The following is a 21,798-nucleotide window of genomic DNA, read 5'->3' as shown; positions in this document are numbered from 1 at the left end:
TTTTATTTTTTGAAAATCGGGACCAAACCATATTATTAAAAAACCAAACTAAACCGTTTGGTTTATGTAACGCCCCGATTCTAGGTAACGTTAATTTAATAAATTTTTCAACATTTATTAAATAAAACGAAACATAACGTCATTACAAGCCAAATTATCCTTAAATTCGTGTTACACTTATTTAAATAGATGAGGGAGGGGTACTGAGGTAACTTTCACTTCTCTGGACGACCGTCTTCCTCTGCATTATTCTGCTCAGCACCAAACTCTTCCAAATTATAAAATCCCCTTGTTCGTCTCTAAACTCTGGCATAAGATGCCAAGGTCACAAAAGTAACACTGTGAGCAATTAAGCCCAATAGCTAACTCTTACCCCTATGTCCCATAAACTAACAAAAATAACATATAACAATTTATTAAAAATAAAATTGAGTATCACAACAAAATAATCAAAGGTGTCAGTGTCTTTCAGAGTTATCGTAGCGTATCATAAACTGTGTCATCATTTTTCAAGTATCGATTCCACTTTCTATTTTATTTTCTAGAGCACTGGTTCCGCTGACCATCTTTCAAGACCTATCGGGCTTCCAGGCTAAGTTCAGATTTTGCCACCCAAAAGAGCTGATTCCGCTAACCATTCTTTCAGATTCCATCAGGTTCTCATGCTCACACACACACACACTCGAGCCATGATTCCGCTAACTATTCTTTCAAATTCCATCGGGTTCTCATACTCACACAATTACTAATCTTTCACATTTCATTTTCTTTTTACTTTTTGTATTCCACTTCTCATTTCTCGTGTCTCGTAATCATGCAATATTTTCTCGGGTTCACATTATTCTTTCAAAGCTTGCTACAATCGTGCGATAATAATAAACCAATAATTTCATGCATCTCTATTTTCGACAACATTGAAAATTATAACATCACAACTTATCAACAAACATGTAGTTAATTAAGCATTACGACGATAAAATCAACTTTTCAATTTAAACAGTTTAATCATGTGATATCCTAAAAATAATATATAAATAGATAAACATATAGCACATCAACATTATACTTAGGTGAGCAGATAGGAGGTTTCTACCGTTCTTTTTGGCGGTAGAGCAGCTATGGAATACGTCGGGTGAAAATGCGGATGGAGTAACGTCGTTTCGGCTTGATCGAAGAATTTAAAGAGAAGCTTTTTTTTTTCCTCTTTCTCTTTCTCCCCTTCTATTCTCTCTCTAAGCTAACAATTGGAATGAGAAGTGAGGAAGTGAGGTGTAGTGTGTGGAGGGAAGGAAAGGAGACTTGCCTATTTATACTAATAACAAGAAGAATCTAGATCACATCTAGAGATCAAATCAAATCTAATAAAATCTAAAGCAAATCTTATATAATCTAAGAAAATCCAAGTATATCTAATAATATCTAATCAAATTTTATAAAATCTTATAATATCCAATAAAATCTATATAATATCTAACAAAATCTTTATAATATCTAATAAAATCCAATCAAATCTTAATATATCTAAGTATATCTTAGGATATCCAATCATATCTTATCCTAATCATATCATATCTAATAAAATCCAATGAAATCTTATCCTAGATTTTTAGGATCACGGACCGATGGTTAAGGTTCTATAATAGTTGGGTACAAGGATACCAAGGTTTAAGATATGAAAGAATAAAAATAAAAATCCTATGATATCAAAAGGTTTTTAATGGCTAGCTCCTAGAGTTAAACTATAATACAATAACTTTAATAAATGATTAAAAGAATTATAATAAAAAAAATTTGACTTGAAAATTTGGGTAATTACAGTTTAGATTAGTTTGAACTGGATTCACAGTTTGATGGTTATATTGCTCACCCACAAACTGGCGAATAGGTTTGAATCTTTTGGACATATGCCCTAAATTTTTTGATTTATAGAATTGATTTTTCATTCAGAGAGAATCCAAAGCACGATACAAATACCAATAGGTACTTTTCTTCTCTCTCTATTTTTCTAATTTTTGTCACTATGATTGTGTAGCTTGTTTTGGACTAGTGTATTAGGGGTTCAATTTTGAATTACATGGATTGATGGGTGTTCATAGTATACAGCTAAGTGTTCAAACAAAGCCCGAGATAAAACTACTACATGTAATTTAAAGGATTAAAAAAATTTAGGGTGTTCAATTCACCACCTCTTATATAATGTGGAGGCGCGTATGATGGATATGGCACCATCAACTGGTGTCACAACTCTACCACACATCCCACTCAAATCAAACATAGTATAATTAATTGTGAACTATATGCAATCTCATTTATGTTTTCAGGGATGCACATGTTTTCGTTATCTCTATCGATTATCCTATCTTTTATAGTTCTTCCAAAAAATAATTCCGCGATCAAACGTGCCCACATGACACCAACATGGATCCGGAGATCCTGTCGACCGTCCTACAGCCTCTTTAGTGCTTGCTAGATTTCCAAATTCCATTGGCATACCGGACCAACAAGTTCTTTCATACTGTAAAGTGTCATTTTGGTATCGTCTTACTGTTCATCAGCAAACGAAACTTTAGCCTTCCCCAAATATCTGCTTTACTATCTTTTTAACTTACGTACTACTTCATTTCATTTTGGGTTAGGATCGCCTTTCCAAAGTGTTGGTTTTACCCGCTTCCACTTATTATTTCCATTTTGGAGTTAGTCTCCGTTACCACCAACAAAAATCACTAAAAACTAAACGCATTTATCATTTCGTTTTCACTAACAAAAAATTTTCAGCATTTTAATATTTCTTTTTCACTAACAAAAAAATTGTCAACAAACACTGTTTTTCTACAGTAACTCTATTCACAAACCATCAACTTATTCACTACCATAAACACCTAACAACTTCTCAACTATAAATAATATTTTACAAATTTTTCACTACTGAAAATACCCCTAGTGAGGCCAAAAAGACTTTCTTCCTGCTTTTTTTACTTTTTCAGCAATCTTCCTCCACAATTTTGTTTGCCTAACACAGAAAACAAATTCGCATTTGAACAACTAACGCCACAACCGGTTACACTCTCACTTCAATGATCGGAACTGTTTATCGTTATAAATTCATTGAGAACATGAATCGTACTAAAAATCATGTCAATTGTATTTTGATCAATACATTTGCACAACACATTTATCTTGAAGAAATAAACTCGCATGCTGAACCAAATCTCATTTAAGGAATTAATATCCCATCACATGATACCCAATTTGACCTGTTCACTGATACGGAGTACTATCCTATTTTGATTATCTCGTAGGTTTGATATGTAAATTATCCGGCGCAAACTAAGCTTAACATGAAATTGAATAGTGCATTATCTTTTACCCAAAGAAGAAAAGAAAAGAAACGAATAGTGCCTTATCAAATCGATTTATCTCAAAAGAATCAACAACTTGAAAGGGGATCGGACAATGCCTTGTCGTCTTGTCGAATCTAATCTAATTATCTCAAAAGAAATTGACATTTCGAAACGAACCACCACAAATCACTACTACTAAAACTCTTCTGTAACATTATCTCACTTGATTGCAGTTTTTATCCATATCGCATGAAGTTCGTTTAGTTAACCAATTGCAAATAGTACCGTAAAAGTTTTTATCAACCGACGTTTTCCACTAAGGTCCTTTTTAGGTATCCAGGATAAATTTCAACAATATTAAAGCTATAAATGTTTCAAATCAACTGCAATCAACGTAGTCACAAATTAACCACCCCCCCCTCTTTGACAAACTTCTAACTACTTACACTTCAATTGCTCATTTGAGAGCAGAATTCTCTCCAACAAAAACATGGAAAATATCTTAGACTTTGAACAAATCTTATTACCCTTCAAGCCAACACCTATTTTATGATTCATCATCCATATCTCTTTACAAAGAGCAAACCAAAATCCTACATTACAAATCTTAACAAAATTCTACATTACAAATACAATATTGAGCTAAAGACATGGAGAAGTTAAGAGACACATAAGCTAAGTTCACCATTTTGTTGATAGACATTTAGCAGCTATTCCCCTTTCGGAGAGGTACGGCCTGAATGTTGCCATGACTTCCTCATATGTTGGCCTCTTGTAGTCCACAGCCTGTAATCAATCACATAAATGTTCAAGTAGAGCCTTTTAACAAACAAACAGGTAAATTTAGTTGGATTTGGAACTTGTGGAAGGGTAAGAAACAGTGAGAAAAGAGATATAGGGGACAGCAATTGTTCTCTCTATTTGGTTATGCCAAGAAAAAAAAGGGAAATGATTTTCCTTGTTTGGGTCAACCAAAGAGATAAGAAAGTGATACCATGTTTAGATCTCGGATTCGTGGAGGAATTGGTTATGGAAAAGTAAGATAGATGTTTCTGCTTCATTGCCATTTCTGTGCAATGAAGAATAATACCTTACCTTTTCTTTTGCCTCCAAAATTCATGGTGCAAACCTTTTTTTCTTTAATAAAAGGAAACTGAAGATGCAAAGGTCACCTTAAAGAAAAAGGACAAAAGAAAATGTAAGGACAGGCAGAAGAAAAGGACTTTCTACTTATTACTTTCCCTTGGTTTTTTCTTTGCTCTCTGAAGCAAAAAACCAAAGAGAGAAACTAAAATTTATTATCCTCTCTCTCTCTCTCTCTCTCTCTCTCAGTTCTAGACATACTCTTAGAACCATTTCCGAAAGACCTTAGCAACACACCTGCTCAATGACTTCATCTGGGCTTGCCCATTTCCACTCTGAAAACTCTGTGTCTGCTTCACTACTTGCTAAGTTGACCTCACTTTCATCTTTCGTCAATCTCATCAGAAACCTGCCAATTGCCAAATTCTTTATCATGCTAGAATTAAACAAACAAGCAATCCTATACACTCTTGTTATTTATACCAGGCAGACCCAAAACCTGAGGTGGTATTGACACTAAAAAGCTAATCTGTATTTTCATTGATAGGAAATGATTGATAACAATTTTGGAAAGCTTGAGTTTGAATCCTTAGACAGTCCTAGTTGAAACCAAACTAACATATGTTAAGTATAATGCAGAGAACATGAATAATGCGCGTGGCTAAAAGTTTCGTTCTTAAATCTTGTCAGGGTACTGGATTTACTTCAATACTTTTTTTTTTTTTTTTGCAGCTAGATATGCTAGATTAGACATTGAAACATAAACTTGTTAGACAAGCTTGCCTAATTGCCTTTTTCATATAGAGGACTCGGATGGAATCTGTTGGAATACTAGTATACTCATATACTAGTATATTGTGTTTAGTCCCACATTGCTTATTTACATTATGTAATGAACTATCTCCTTATATAAATAAATGATTATGTGTGAAGGTAAAAGCAACCTTACACACTTTTTCCTCTCCAAACAACATGGTATCAGAGCGGGTTCTCAATCCCAATCTTAAACCACCTTTGAAACCCTAAACCTACTATAGCAACCACCATCGGCCGACTACGACAGCCACCCACTACCCACCAGCCACCATCAGCCCTCCGCTATCATCTTGACGCAAAAAAAAAAAAAAAAAACCCTAAAACGACACTGTTCATCGCAGCACTGTTCACGTCGCTGTTCATCGTACTGTTCACGCACACTGTTCATCAGATACTGTTCACGCGACACTGTTCATCGGATACTGTTCATTGCGGCATCTGTTAACGTCGATCTTGCCATTTTCGATCAGAACACCCTATACACTTTTTCTCATCCCGACAGCCACCGTTGGCCCTCACCCTGCCCTCGTCGGCTCTCCCCAGCCCCCGTCGGCCCCTGCCCATCCCTCGGCAACCTCTCTTTCGTCGTCACCGACCTCCGGCGCCTCTTCTAATTGCTAATCTCTGTCTGTTTATGCTTCTGTCGCTTGCTTCTGACACTTTGGTATGAGTTTGCCGTTGGTATTTTGTTCTGTTCTTATTTGTGGGCTTATTTGGCTGCCCTACTTTATGTCTGGCTATTTTGGACTTCTCGTTTCTTCTTGGTTTTGTTATTTTACTGCTCTTGTTTGCTGGTAATCGCGGTTTGTTGATGATTGTGGCTGCCTCTGTGTTATTGGCATAGTTTCTGGTTGGTATATTTGCAATGAGCTCTGGCACTGCCTCTGTTTCTAGTTCTAGTACTGTGACTTCCGCTGTTAGTCGTTCTTCCCAGTCTCGTGACAGGTTGTCCATTACCTCTACCTTATTGAATGGTCGAAATTATGCTGTTTGGGCTAAGGCTGTTGAAGTCTATTATGTCGGGGAGTCCGACTATCATTATCTTACTGATGATCCTCCCGCGGCGACTGCCGCATCATATGGTGCTTGGGTTCCTGCAGATGCTAAGATTCGTGTTGAGCTTTGGAATAGTATGGAGGAAAATATTAAGAATACTCTGGTTTTCTTATCTACTGTGAAAAAAGTATGGATGAAGGTTAAGGAGATGTTTTCTGGGGCTGATAATCTTCGCCAGACTTATGCTCTTCATCAACAGTTCTTTTCTCTTGACCTTGGCAACTTATCCTTGGAAGAGTATTATGCCAAGTTCTGTGGTGTGTGTGAGGAGCTCAACACTTGTGAGCCTATTTCTTCAGACATTCAGGTTATGGAGCGTCAGCATGAGCGCTTGCAGGTAGCTCGTTTTCTGTTTGGTTTACCTTCGCCAGCATATGATTCTATCCGGTCCAATCTTTTGGGTGGTAGAGATTTACCTTCTCTCAGTGAGGTATTCAGTCGTGTCCGTCAGGCCTCTGTTCCTGACTCCAGTGTTGATTTGACCCCTGCTGCCCGCTCAGCTTTGGTTACCACGATTCCTCGTGGTGGTACTTCTTCTCGTGGTTTTGACCGTGGGGGAGGCAGTCGTGGTCCTACTGGCCGTGGATATGGTCGTGATTCTGGTAGTGGTGGTCGTGGTCGTGATTTTAGTCGTGCTCGTGGTCGTGGGTCTCGTTCCTGCACCTATTGCCATGGTACTAATCATACAGTTGATTTTTTGTTGGATTCTTCATGGCCGCCCATCTGCTCATCAGGTTACTGTTTCTGAGGATGATGGCTCTGTTTCTGTGCCCAGCTCCATTCCACGAGTTGTTACTATTCCAGAGGATGAGTATCATCGCCTGATTTCCCAGCCATCCCCTTATGTGCCCTCCTCTTCCACTGCTACGTTCGCTCAGAAAGGCTCCACCTTTGCTGGCCTGGCCTCTAATACTCCGTGGGTTATTGATTCTGGAGCTACCGATCATATGACAGGTCACTCCATCCACCTCTCTGGTTCTCGTCCTCTTGTGAAGTCTTCTAGTGTTGCCTTGGCTGACGGTTCCTCTTCTGACATTGCTGGTTTGGGTTCTGTTATCTTACATTCTTCTCTTACATTAGACTCTGTTTTACATGTTCCTCGTTTTCCCCATAGTCTTATGTCTGTTAGTAAACTTACCCAATCCTTAAATTGTTCGGTTACCTTTTTTCCTGGTTATTGTGTATTTCAAGATCTCCAGACGGGGAAGAAGATTGGTGGCGGTGTTGAGCGTGGTGGTCTATACTATTTTGACACTGGCGAACGCGCACCTCCTGCCTCTGTTGCTTTTCAGGCTTCCGTATCTCCTTATGAACATCATTGCCGTCTTGGTCATCCCTCCCTTCAGACTCTCCAGCAGTTAGTTCCGTCGTGTCGTGGTCTTCAGTCTTTACCATGTGAAGTCTGTGAGTTCAGTAAACACCGTCGTGTTTCTTTTCCGCCTAGAGTAGAGAGTCGAGTGTCTCGTCCTTTTCATTTAGTTCACTCCGATATTTGGGGTCCAGTGCGTGTTTCATCACGTGGTGGTTTTCAGTATTTTGTTATTTTTGTGGATGACTATTCTAGGCTTACTTATGTTTATCTCATGAAAAACCGGTCAGACTTGTACTCAATTTTCAAATCTTTTTATATGGAAATAAAGACTCAATTTGATGTTTCTCTTCGTATCTTTCGTTCGGATAATGCTGGTGAATATTTCTATAATGTTTTGTCTGCCTTTTTTGATGAGCATGGTATTCTTCATCAATCTTCATGTTCTCGCACTCCCCAACAAAATGGGGTTGCCGAACGCAAGATACGACATTTGACAGAGGTTGCCCGAGCTCTTTTAATCCAGCGAACGGTTCCCAAATCCCTTTGGGGCGACGCCGTCCTTACTGCCGGCTACCTTGTGAATCGCATGTCCTCCCGCGTTCTTGGGGGCCAGATTCCCTATAGTATTTTGCACCCTAGTTGTTCTTTATATTCTTTACCTCTTAAAATTTTTGGGTGCACGTGTTATGTTCATGCCCTGGATCCCGGCCGCGATAAACTTGATCCTCGCTCTATTAAGTGTGTATTCCTTGGGTACTCTAGGACTCAAAAAGGTTATAAGTGTTATTCTCCCACTCTGCATCGCGAGTTTGTTTGTGCTGATGTTACGTTTCATGAGTTGATACCCTATTTTCCGTCTTTGCCTCATGCGGATCCGTCTGAGTATATGCATATTTTGGTTCCTTCCGGGCAACCTCAAAAGCAGCACCCCCCGATGCAGGTATATGTTCGCCGTGCCAAAGCTGCACCACCACCCCCTCCGCCTACCACTGAGTCTTCTCCTCCGTTGCGAGATCCGCCTCCACCTCCTTTGGCCCCTATTGCTCCACCTTCTCCTCCCATTGCTCTTCGTAAAGGTATTCGCACTTGTACTATCTCTCATCCTATTGCTAAATTTGTATCTTATGATCATCTGTCCCCCACCCTTCGTGCTTTTACTGCCTCTGTTTCCTCTGTCTTTGTTCCTAAAACTGTTCAGGAGGCCTTGTCTATTTCTGAGTGGCGGATAGCTATGGAGGAAGAGATCTCTGCACTCCATGATAATGGGACTTGGGAGTTGGTTCCTCTACCCTTTGGCAAATCCACTGTGGGGTGCCGCTGGGTATTCACTGTGAAATATCATCCTGATGGGTCTGTTGAGCGTTACAAAGCTCGCCTTGTTGCTAAAGGCTACACCCAGACTTATGGTGTTGACTATGCTGAAACCTTTTCCCCGGTTGCAAAGCTTGGTTCTGTCCGTCTCCTTATTTCTCTTGCAGCCAACCTTGGCTAGCCCTTATTTCAATTGGATGTCAAGAATGCCTTTTTACATGGCGATCTTCTTGAGGAGGTTTATATGGAGCAACCACCTGGGTTTGTTGCTCAGGGGGAGCGTTCTCAGGTATGTCGTCTTCGTAAAGCTCTTTACGGGCTTAAACAGTCTCCCAGGGCCTGGTTTGGAAAGTTCAGTGATGCAGTTTTGAAATTTGGTATGCATCGATGTCAGTCTGATCATTCTGTTTTCTCTCTCACATCTCCTCGAGGCAAAGTGTTATTGATTGTGTATGTCGATGATATTATTATTACGGGTGATGACCAGAGAGGTATTGATGCGTTGAAGGTCTTTCTGCAGAGTCAATTTCATACTAAAGACTTGGGTAGATTGCGATACTTTTTAGGTATCGAGGTGGCACGATCTAAAGATGGTATTAGTTTATCACAAAAGAAATATGTGCTGGATATCTTAGATGAGACTGGTTTGTTGGGGACGAAACCTGTCGATACCCCTATGGATCCTAATGTCAAACTATGCATTGATCAGGGGGAGGCAATGTCTAGTCCTGATCAATATCGCCGTTTGGTTGGTAAACTGAATTATCTCACTATTACACGTCCTGATATTTCATTTGCAGTGAGTATCGTGAGTCAGTTTATGTTTGCTCCTCATGTGCCACATTGGGAGGCTGTTCTTAGAATTGTCAAGTATCTCAAGTCTCATCCTGGACGTGGTCTATTTTATAGAGCTAATGGTCATTTGCGTATTGAGGCCTTCACTGATTCTGATTGGGCAGGAGGCCCGTCTGACAGGAGGTCAACCACTGGATATTGTGTTTTTCTTGGTGGCAATCTTGTTAATTGGAAGAGTAAGAAACAGACCATGGTTGCACGGTCTAGTGCAGAGGCAGAATATAGAGCCATGGCTCACACCACATGTGAGATTGTGTGGGTGCGATCTTTTCTTGAGGAGATAGGATTCCATGTGCAATTGCCTATGAATTTGTATTGTGATAACCAAGCAGCAATTCATATTGCATCCAACCCTGTATTTCATGAGCGGACTAAGCATATCGAAGTTGATTGTCATCTGGTGCGAGAGAAGTTGACTGGTGGTGTTATAGCAACTCCTTTCGTGTCTACAAGTGCTCAATTGGCCGACATATTCACCAAGTCATTGTTTAAACCCCGGTTGGAGATGTTATGTGACAAGCTGGGTTTGTGTGATATCTATTTCCCAGCCTGAGGGGGAGTGTTGGAATACTAGTATACTCATATACTAGTATATTGTGTTTAGTCCCACATTGCTTATTTACATTATGTAATGAACTATCTCCTTATATAAATAAATGATTATGTGTGAAGGTAAAAGCAACCTTACACACTTTTTCCTCTCCAAACAACAGAATCGACGTTTCGCTCTATGATTGCCTCATGTTCTGGAGGGGGTGATCGGGCTTAAGCTGCATGGCAATACCCGCGAAAATCGAAGGGCTTTTGGTTTACAGTGGTATGCCAATCATATCACAGAATTTAAGTCCCCGACAGGCAAAATGGGAATAATAAAACTATTGGTCAGATAAAACTAGCTCTTTCTTAATGCTTCCATCTGCCACCAAGTCCACCTTCTTCATAAAGAAAGTGGGATGCATACACTTGTCCCCAATAGACAAGTCCCTTTAAACTCCACATGAGAAACAAGCACTATGCAATCTATGTATATGTAGCCAAGTAACTGACTTCCCAGCTAAGCAAGTAGTCCACTAGGCTTTTCATACCCAACTGACGTCAGCTGAGGAAAATGGATAAAGACATTGCTATATCAACCTTTTTTCCTGTATTGCATGACTCGGTCATCAACTGCGGATGGGCACTTAAGAAATAACTTGGGCTTCTAAGCCATATGAGCATGCCGATAGAAACTCTTTGAGAGACAACATCAAGCATTGAACCGATGTGAATTTGACAACTTGCTTAGCATGATGAGTGAAGACAAGTATCCGAACAAAAATGAGAAGAAAGGCATAAAATCCAGAAGACTAAAAAGAAAAAATCGAATAGCTAATATGTTTCTTTCCCAATTCCAGAAGACATTATTCTGTTTTTAGTTCAAGAAACAAAACTCATGGAATTCTGAATCTATTTTTGCTGATTACCTCATCTAGTAGCATACAGGGATTAGACAGTAAAAAACAAGACACTCACCACTTCTGCGCCTGCCCATGCCATTCGCCTCCCCAGAGACGATTCACTTTGGCCTTCACGGCAGGTGGGAAATCATTCGTCAACCATCTTGGAACCTGTCTATTTAAACCTTATTAAGTATTTTTTCTTCGTTAAAGGCACTAAATAAACTTTGGAAACTAGGACTGAAAAACCAGATAATTGCTCCAGACATTAGCCAAAGGCCACATACACTACGGTTAAGTCACATTATGTTTCTTTTTGTACGCTACGTTATAATAGAGTTGGAATTCACCATAGTTTTGGCCTTTTTTGACTCAGAAATACCACTTCATAGGTAAGAGTCAACCTGTTAATTTCTTTTTCCTTTTTCTCTCTCTTTTTCCACATAAAACATGACTTCTGAATTCACATTCATATAACCTGGGTTAATAACTTTAGACAAACAAATGGACACCATTATGGTCTTGAACCTAATATGATAATTGGACAAACCATCCAAAGTAATTCATCCAGTGTATCCTTCTCATACCTTCTCCCTAACATACCCTCCAAACTTATGTGGATAAAAATGCAAGTTAGAATTTCAGGACATTGCAGTTGAAAGCTTCATAAGAGGCAGACCAAACAATTATGAGACCTTAATGTTGAGATCTAACACATGCATCCAGACAGAAGACATCAAGACAACATAATCATAGATTGCATGTCCTACCAGCTTAGCATGCACTTAGCCACTTACGTAATACCAGCGTGGTAACAACAAAAGAGTACAATGAAAGGGCCAAACCTCGGCAATTATTTCAACAGACACTATCCCAGTTTCTTCTCGCAACTCCCTAATTGCTGCTGCAGTTGGCTCCTCACCTTCTTCAATCCCCCCCTAACAGAAAAAGGAGTACCAATATTGTTAGCAAACATGTAAACTGTCCAAGAAGACGGATATATTACAGATGAATACCCAACACATTATTGTTTGTGATAGCTCACTCCCTGGCGCAAGCGCAAAATAGTAGTTTGAAATTCAAAAGTCACCACAAATTGAAATCGTATTTCTAAAACGAGCGTCTAAAAGTTAAATTTCTCAAGCAAGGTAGAGAGTACTCTATCTTAATAGAGAAGAGCCCTTTCATTGCCTAAGCATCTAGAAAACTGCAGGTTGACTGAGCCTTCACCTCAAAGTACTAAGAAGGCAAATCACATTGCATGCCCACCATATGGACACATACATGATATAACAGACATTCAAAGGAAATGACCTATGTGTGCGTGTGGGGAGGGGAGGGGGAATAGGGCTTAGTTTTGAAGGGCACAATATCTTCCCCAGAGAGCTGTTTCGATATATGAAAATATAAGAGTTGGTAGAACCAGGCAACCAATATGTAGCTATTTCCATTTGATATAAACAGGAAACTCAAACAGCTGGTGCCTGATGGTTGTTTACCACGGCCAAAAGCAACGATAAAGGGTTCTTCAGCCGAATAGTGAGGTATTGGATACGATTTTGGAAAAGTTTCATAGACATTTCAAATCTTAGCCAGAACATGATGTAAATGTCAAAAAAATGGGAAAATGTATGATAATAGCATTTGTTGGATATTTCTAATAGGTATTGAAACACCGCACCATGTCATTATAGTTCATAGATTCAGACAAGTTTCGTTACATGTCGGTGGAAACGTTAGAATTTTGGGATTACCAATGTTCCATTTCATCTCTTTTGAAACAGAACTGTAGTATTGAGTCTATTGACAGTTGAAATTTGGTTCCTTGGTCCTGGGTTGAAAATTACCTAGAGGGTGGAAAATGAAGAGGTAATCTCCATAACATGACATAGTATGGCGCACACACTAAGTCACACCCTAGTCCTATCCTTATCGGACACATTTAAAAAAGACGAAGCTTTAATAGGTTACCAATATCTGTTGTTCTCTCTATTGAAAACTAGATGTGCATTGGTTACTATAGAATGTCCTGATTAGAGCCCTATGCAAAGATGGTTACGAGTAATTTCCTCACCCATATGAAGTTATGAACCTTGACATGCTCAAACCACAAATTTTCATTTTCACCACGGGAAGACGAAGGAAAAAAAAACATTTGAAGAGGTGTACCTGAGGCATCTGCCATGCTCCAGGAACATTCAACCTTGAAGCCACAAAAACCTGCAAGTAAAAAATGCAAGTAAATCAAAAAAAGTTACCATTTCTACACATGCATCCACATAACACTGTAAAAGGAGAGAAAAGAGGAACTGCCGGTTTTACATACAAAAAAGATAATTCATTTTACTACCCCTTCCCCTTTGATATTTTTCACCCATAACCCTCCCATAAGCAATTTGAAAATCCTTCCCACATGTTTGATGAGTGTCAGAAACTAAAGCCACAGAGATGGAATTTTTGAGTGTTCTAAATCCAGTAGTTTCCAAGCTGAACCTTTAAATCTTTTAACAACAGAACACAAATACGAAGAGAATTTGGTGGACAACTCCTCCCTCCCTCCCTCCCTCCCTCACACAAGATGGTATAACCTATTGTTCATTATCCCCAAAAATCTTGTGTACCAACTACCAAAGGCCTGAAAAGCTGACAAAAAGAATTGCAAAGAGAACATATATCAAAACAAACATAGACTGAGTACCCTATTCAGGAGAAATACCCTATTCAGCCTAGGTTCAAGGTTATCTGGGGTAGTCACAATGTCCCTAGATGGTCTTTTATTCTTTGGTTGGCAACTCTTCACAAACTAAGTACTAAAGACAGATTGAGAAACTGGGGTATGGCAGTGGGCTCTTTGCTGCCTCTGCCAGGATGAGGAGGAATCACATCATCACTTGTTCTTTAATTGTTCATATTCTACAAGAGTTTGGCAGCACTTTGGCTTTAAAAAACAGGGTGACTGCCATTCCTAATAATTTGGAGGGTGTTCTTGAATGGTTGCAGGGCAATGTATCTGGGAATAGCTTCAGATTTATTAGTCTAAAGTGTACATTGGCAGCTACAATTAATGGTCTTTGGCAGGAAAGAAACTCTCAAATTTTCTGTGCAAAGATGAAGGGACACACACAGGTGGCAACAGATATAGCCAATGGAATTCGTGCTTTCCTTAGCTCCAGAAGGAATGTTAAACAATCCTTGCAAAATAGGAGTATTTGTGAGATATGGGGGCTGTCTCATAGGATTCTGCATTCTGTATAGTTTTACAGCATGTTCTGTCTTTTTTGTTTTGTTTAGCGCTGCCTCGTATGGTTGATTGTATAAGCTGTTTCCTGTACGGGATTTTTTCCCTTGTACTTTGTATCTTGGTTTGAGCCTAATAAAGTTTTGTGCACTTATCACATAGAGTTGATTTCCCATGATTATGCCACAAAATTCCCCGCTCCTAAAATTGAGGGCTCAACATAGAAACATAACAAAATGATCTCAAAGATCTATGAAATATGTTCAAAGGTTCATAGTTCATACAGTTTGCCATTGCACCAGAATTTGGCTACATTGTGCCAAACCAACCAAATAGATTAGGACTTTTATTCATGTACTAACACAAGAAAATATGACACACTATAGCACTAAAATCACTTCGATCTCAAACAAAGAAAGGCATGCATAAAGAATTAAAGATGTTTTAGATTTTTCTTTCAAGTCTTGTGTAATTATCACACCACTTTGAACACGGACATTGACCATATTCCCCAGTTTCAACAAAATGTTAGTGAGGTTAGTTTAACAATTTAAAATCCCAGAAAAAGTTATCAACTTTCTTTTCTGAAGGTACCCCACAAGATCGCATGGAAATCCACGGTCCACCCTGTATGTATGTTAACACATAGCAATTCATCTATGATACGGATGACAATCATTTTTTAGGATTGGTATGGCTGTACATGTGCACAAACTTGTGAGGTTTTGGGCAAGAAAATATGCACAATTTAGAGACACTTGTGGTAGATAGGCGAAGAAGCATACCCGTTGCTACAAAGTCACATGTTGAAAAAGGCAAAAAAGAAAAAAACTGTGTAAATCTGAGTTATTTGGGTATAATTTCAATGTGAAAACTATTTTCCATTGGCCCAAATTGTGAGTGAAATATTATACAACTAGGCAAATGCCTGAAATGCTATGAAAGGTTAAAAAAAGTGCGAAGTAGCAATATGCCAAGACAAACATAGGCCTTAGGCCCAGACCGTTCATTTAACCACTAATTTCCTCACACATTCAAACCATCATCTGGTTTTTGGCTAACTTTCAAATAATGTAAACAATATTCGCAAGACGATTGAGAGCTCAACCTAAGAATTCAGCAAACAAAGTGAACCTAACAATTACCAAATCTCCATTATAAGTTTAAACAGAATGATGACTAAACCAGCGAATAAACAACAGAGTGCACAGTTTCTGGATTTTACATGCAAATTTTACATCATCCTCACAAGCATGGTTGTTAAAATCTTACGATACCGGATACGTATCCTACAATTCGTATCGTCTCCTTCCAAAAACGATACGTATCACACCCCGTATACTTTTTGTATAGAAATCCTACAATACAACGGTGTATCCTACGATTATAGCGTATCCTACGATTACTTACAGAGAATAAATCATACCATATTTTAAGAAGTGGAACACCAAATGCGTTATGATCTTTTCATCTAGTTATAGTCGTATCCAAATCATTTAAAGAAAACCCAAACTCAAAACTCGAATAAAAGAAAGAACGTATTTCGATCATGTTTTGCGTGAATTAGATAAGGGCACTTTTTCTCTTCCCTTAACTCAGGCACTAGAAAGTCTCAATGCGATCCCTACCTAAGAGACTTGGATTTTTTCATCCTAAAAGCATTTTTTCATATATAAAACACTTATTTTTTTAATATACACTAGATTTTTATACTATAATTAAGTATAACTATTATTTTATTGCCTATTAGCTTCTATTAACGTATCTTACAATACGCGATACGTATCCCGATACGATTCAAAAAACGAAATAAACGATACACATTATGTATCCCAATTTGAAAACACTGCTCACAAGTCATAAACCACAACGATTTTTCATTTTTCTCTCTTTACAATCCAAACACGTCTACAACAGACCCAGAAAATACTTTTCCTAAATTCTGGAAACAATATCCTAGGTTCTAATTCAATCACACAAAGAAAGGGTAAGGCTTGCCTTGTCCTGTCTACCCTACCCGACCTACATCCACAGTCAAACTGTTCATTGTGTAGAGCTAATTAGATTAGGTTATCTGTCCAATAATTAATTTGTATCCAACATTAGTATCCATATGATATTGATGATATTTTCGTGTTTATATAAACTAGAGGGCACGCGCAATGCATGTGCAAATCAAATTTTGCCAAAGTATGATCAAACAATAAGCATGAAGCTATTGTGCACTTGAAAATTAAGAATGGGGACACACACATCGCGTATGCAAGTCAAATTCAGCAAATTATATATCTCCAAATAGACAATGCTAAGCCAATGAAAAATGGGAGGAAAAAATAAAAATACCCAACTTGATTATGAACCGCAATACAGATGCTCCACTATCAAATTAAACGTATTTAATCCGTAAGAAAAGAGAAGACATACCCACCAGTATGCAAAAAATTGATGCTACTACTGTCCAATCAATCAACATGATGGATTTTCCGAATAATCTCACGTTATCTAGGTGCGTGGGCCCCACAAACAACATAACTTTCTATTTCCCTAAATTTTCGCAGCCGCCTTTTTGGTTGATTGTCTTTTTTTCCTTTTTTGCATTCTCGTTAGATTTCAGTTTTTTTTTGGATATGTCACTTAAAAACTATAAAATTATGACCACATACGCAAAAAAATTTACCTCAGTCCAGGCTTTGGTGGGAACTAGGGAAAAAGAAAAGAAACGAGAAGAAAAAAATTCCTTTGCATTATTCGGTTTCAGAAGAAAGGGAGAAGAAAACAACAAAATAAATTTTAAGCGCTGGAAAAATCTTCTTTGCACTTTCTCCCATCTTTCCTAGTTTTGGTTCATCTTAAATGTAACCTCGTACTACAATTTTTCGATTTCTCTTGTATGATTAGTCTCGGGAAAAGAAAAGAAAAAAAAGACCAAAAACTAACACAGACATTACTAAACATACAAAATACAAATTGTACTTAAAAATTATTACTTTGGGCTAAAACAGTTTACTGATATATGAAGCTTAGAGAGAGAGAGAGAGAGAGAGAGAGAGAGAGAGTACCTGATTGTCGGAGTTGATGAGGCAGACTCCGACGTTAGGACGATAACCGGAGGGCAAGCCCTCCATTTTAGAGAGAGAGAGAGAGATATGCGATCACTTTCAGGATGGGAAAAAGAGAGAAAGTCCACCATATATATTGTGCTAAAGAATAATCGTGATGATGACGGAAGGATATTTGGGAAGACCTTCAGGAGAGGAGAGATCATCCTTTTACCACATCCCTTATCCTGCGCACCCCCATTTTCACGGTTCCCACTTTCCACCATACGGATAGATTAAACAAAATACTCCACTTCCCACTACTTTTTTTTTTTTTTTAAATGTTGAAAGGGGAAAAATAGGAAGTCGTCGACCACACCCTCTTAACCGTGATACCTCCAGGTATTTTGAAACCCCAACGAACAAGCCCTTAATTTAACCGTCTTGAAAAAAAAATTACAAAAAAAATACGTGAGTGATTCTGTCTTACTGTTTTTCTTCTCATGAAAACAAATTATTTTTTGTTTAGTACCGATAATAATTCTAACTACCATTCGTTGTCTTCCTTTGACAAGAAAAAGATATGGTACAATGGTTTTTCATAGTGCGCTAATGCAATACGAGGAGTAGTACATCCTGGTACGCTCCAATCACATGATATTGATATAAATTGTTCAATATGTAGAACTCATTCAATTGATCATTTAAAAAAATATTAAATTGATCGGCTAACATTAACTCCTTGATCGGCCGGCCTTTATTGTACAAAAATTGATGATATAATTTTAGAAATATATTGTAACACTAATCTATCTTAATCGTGTGGTTACGACAAGTATTTCCCACCACACTCCAATTATGGAAGTTAATAACATGTGAATGGCCGATCCATTGTTATTGTCTGAGGTTGCCCTCTCCAGATTTCTGCTCGTGCGAAGAGCGTGGAAGGTAGGACCCCCGCACGATAGCATCAGCACGAGCGCATGCTGCGGTCAATGTGTGTGTACGAAGAGGACAAAAAAGGAACCTAAAGTAGTGGGGGAGAACGGCCGTTGACTTTTGAGCATGTATATTTAATGGAAGCATCTCGTTAAATGTTGATGGCGTTGACTTTTGGGTATGTAAATTTAGTGGAAGCATCTCATTGAATGTTGATGGCTGCTAGCCTGCTATTATCAACCTCTTCTTCGAGTGGTGGATAAAAAAATAGTAAATAATGGACTTCGGGTCGGTGCTATGTAGAGGTGTGTGTAGTACCGTGTTGCGTACTTTCGAACCGTCGGATCGTGTATCCAAAGGCTTGGATTTCATCTCGGCAATCAACGATCGAGAGCAGTTCATTGCCGATATGAGATCTAAGTCATCATGCGCATAGCACTGCACAGCACCATCTTCCAATTCGTAAATAATAGAGTACTAATAAATGCACAATTTTGCTATCAGCACTTACCACCACCCCGATCCTTAGGCTTTGTTTGGGACTTAGAGAAAGTGAGAGAAAAGAAAGGAAAATTAAAAAATTTCCTCTCAAATTATTTGGATTGGAAAGAATAAGGCGAAAGTACATAAACACCTCCATCAACTATCACTTTTTCCAACGGAGACTCCCTTACATTTAAAATCGCTCATATAGACCTCCTCAACTACTAGAAACAAAAAAAAAATGCTAACTCCCATTAACGGGATGGAGGAAATGACTGAGATACCATTTTTTTATAAAGCAAAAGTACATAAACACCCCCTCACTTATTACTTTGTTCTACGGAGACCCCCTAACATTTATATTATACCCTTATTCTATCAGTCATTGTTCTAATCGTTTTTTTTCGTTTTATACAATTTCTTTTTTCCTTACATCAATCATTTTAAAGAGAATCTTCTGTATATAACCCTAAAATTGCATCTTCACTTATTTCATCTATAAAAGATCAGATTCCATCAAAAATAGTGTAAAAACCGTGGTGCGATGGCGACAGGTGCCGCGGTAGTTCTTTTGCTGAGAAGAAATGAGACGGGAAGAAGAGGGAAAGGAGAGAGGTGTGGGAGAAGAGAAGTGTAGGAGAATGGTGGTGGCAGCCGGCGGTTGCTGCGTTGTTTTTCCCATCTCTTTTTTTGTAACTTGTTTGGGTTAATTAGAGAGAGAGAGAGAGAGAGAGAGAGAGAGAGAGAGAGAGAGAGAGAGAGAGAGAGAAATAGTATGTATTGGAGGTTGGAGGAGAAAGAAAAGGTCGCCAGAGTGGGGCGAAACCAATGGTTAGTCGATGAGGGTATAGAGGGAGAATAGCTTAGATGGAAAGGGGGAGATTACCTGTGATTGAGAGGGGGGAGGAGAGTACAGTCCTTTTAAATTTTAATCCAACTATTGATTTTAATGATTGAGATGGAGTGTCAAAAATTATGTGGGTGGAACCGGCCCCTATATATATATAGTCCCCTTCTTATAAGGACTACCTTATTTTAATAAAATGCGGACCTCCCTTTCCCAATCGAATTTCGATGATCCGAGCCGCTCAATGTGTTCAGAACGTGATTTTAAGGGTACCCGCAAGAAATCAGCAAAAAAAAAGACCGGGAAAGGCTTCATCCGAGCAGTTTTTGTTTGTTTTTTTATCTAACGGTTCAAATAATAACTGCTCAAATCAAGCCCTTCCAGGTCATTTTTTTTATTGATTTCTCACGTGTACCCTTAAAAGCACGTTCTGAACACATTGAGCGGCTCGGATCATCGAAATCCAATCGGAAAAGGCGAGAAATGGGAGGTCCGCATATAAGGTCCTCATTTTAAAGTCCTTACCTGAAGATTTCTGTATATATATATGAGTCCCCTTCTCCTAAGGATCACATTAACTTAATAAAATAAGGACCTCCCTTTCCTGATAGAATTTCAATGATCCAAGCCGCTCAATATGTTCAGAACGTAATTTTAAGGGTACCCGCGAGAAATCAGTAAAAAAAATGACCGGAAAGGCTTCATACGAGCAGTTTTTGTTTGCTTTTTATCGAACGGTTCAAATAAAAACTGCTCGGATGAAGCCCTTCTCGGTCATTTTTTTTGCTGATTCTTCGCGGGTACTCTTAAAATCCCGTTCTGAACACATTGAGCGACTCGAATCATCGAAATTCGAACGGAAAATGGGATGAATTGAGAGGTCCTTATTTTAACTAAAATAAGGACCTCCTTATTTGAAAATGACTATATATATATATATATATATATATATATATATATATATATATATATATATATATATGAACCAAAGTTTTACATCTGTTTGTTTGTTTTGAGTTTCGATTGGAGGTTGTTTGTAGAGGGGAGAAATAGAAGGGGTTAGAGGGGGTGTATGTATGCAATGCAACAAGGGTATTTTTGTTCGATTTATGAATGAGGGGGTTCATCATAAACGGTTTTGATACAGAAGGGTCTCACTTGGGTAACGGAGAATAGTTGAGGGGGTCTGTATAGGCGATTTTAAATATGAGGGGGTTTTCGTAAAAAAAAAAAAAGTAATAGTTTAAGGGGGGTTTATGTACTTTTGCCAGAGAAAAATAAAGAATTTAAGTTTTGTGGATAGTAAAATTTTCCTCCAATTTCCCCTCTATTTCCCTCTCATTTTCTTTCCCTCACTTTCCCTAAATTTCAAACAAAGCCATACAATGATCTTACGTGCAATTGAGGGCTCCACTTCACTTTTGCCTTTCCAGTTTGAAAAGCTCAAATTTTGAAATCAGTCAAAAATTCATATAAACCTCGAGGGGGATAATTCCCTCTCTTCTCTTCTCAAGATTTGGCCTTTTTCCCCTCTCGCCTAAAACATGATCTCCATCTCGTCCCAAACTATGATCTCTCCACCAAAGACACCCAAAAACCTCCCCCCACCACCATCTCTCCCATTTGTAGACCTAAACCACCACCGTCGACGACTACTGCATACGAACACCACCGACGATCGTTGCCTAGTACCACCACCACCATCGTACCTACCAGCCTGATCTCTTCTCTCTCTCAGCTCAAGTTCCTCTTCCTCACTTCCCTCTTCAGTAATCTACATTTGATTTGGTATATTGCATTTTGATTTGGGCTTTATATGGGGTTTAAAGTGTTTGAATTAGAGTACATAACTAAATTGCATCGGTTTGCTGTATTTCTAGAGTTTGTATGTTCTTAGACTTGGATTGTCACAAATACACTATAAATTCTATCACAGACATAAAAAACTCAGGGTGACACCAATCACATAAATCACAGAGTAAAAGCCCAGGGAAGGCACCTTTGGGGGGGGAAGGCATTGTCACGTCCTCGTTTTTCAATATA

At 38.6% G+C, this 21,798-nt stretch overlaps 1 protein-coding gene across 1 annotated transcript; it reads right to left on the bottom strand.

Annotated features, from left to right (window-relative positions):
* Positions 1-3,839: 3,839 nt before the first annotated feature.
* Positions 3,840-17,757, bottom strand: LOC131300898 (nudix hydrolase 25). Its single transcript, XM_058326916.1, has 6 exons — positions 17,508-17,757; positions 13,380-13,430; positions 12,056-12,148; positions 11,287-11,381; positions 4,722-4,833; positions 3,840-4,127 (listed from the first exon to the last, which is right to left on the bottom strand). The coding sequence occupies exons 1-6, from the start codon at positions 17,571-17,573 to the stop codon at positions 4,023-4,025; spliced, it is 522 nt and encodes a 173-aa protein (XP_058182899.1). The 5' UTR covers positions 17,574-17,757; the 3' UTR covers positions 3,840-4,022.
* Between the last annotated feature and the right edge of the window lie 4,041 nt (positions 17,758-21,798).

This window comes from Rhododendron vialii, chromosome 9a (genome assembly GCF_030253575.1).
Source record: "Rhododendron vialii isolate Sample 1 chromosome 9a, ASM3025357v1".
In the NCBI taxonomy this organism is placed as follows: Eukaryota; Viridiplantae; Streptophyta; class Magnoliopsida; order Ericales; family Ericaceae; genus Rhododendron; species Rhododendron vialii.
Note: the sequence above shows the minus strand (reverse complement) of the source record. Positions and strands in the feature narration are given on the sequence as shown.

Excerpts from the sequence above, each read along its gene's own strand:
- LOC131300898 (XM_058326916.1), bottom strand. The coding sequence starts at position 17,573 with ATGGAGGGCTTGCCCTCCGGTTATCGTCCTAACGTCGGAGTCTGCCTC. Across the intron at positions 13,431-17,507 it reads TCATCAACTCCGACAATCAG|GTTTTTGTGGCTTCAAGGTT; the intron begins GTACTCTCTCTC and ends TTTTACTTGCAG. Across the intron at positions 4,834-11,286 it reads CATGGGCAGGCGCAGAAGTG|GTTTCTGATGAGATTGACGA; the intron begins GTGAGTGTCTTG and ends GGCAATTGGCAG.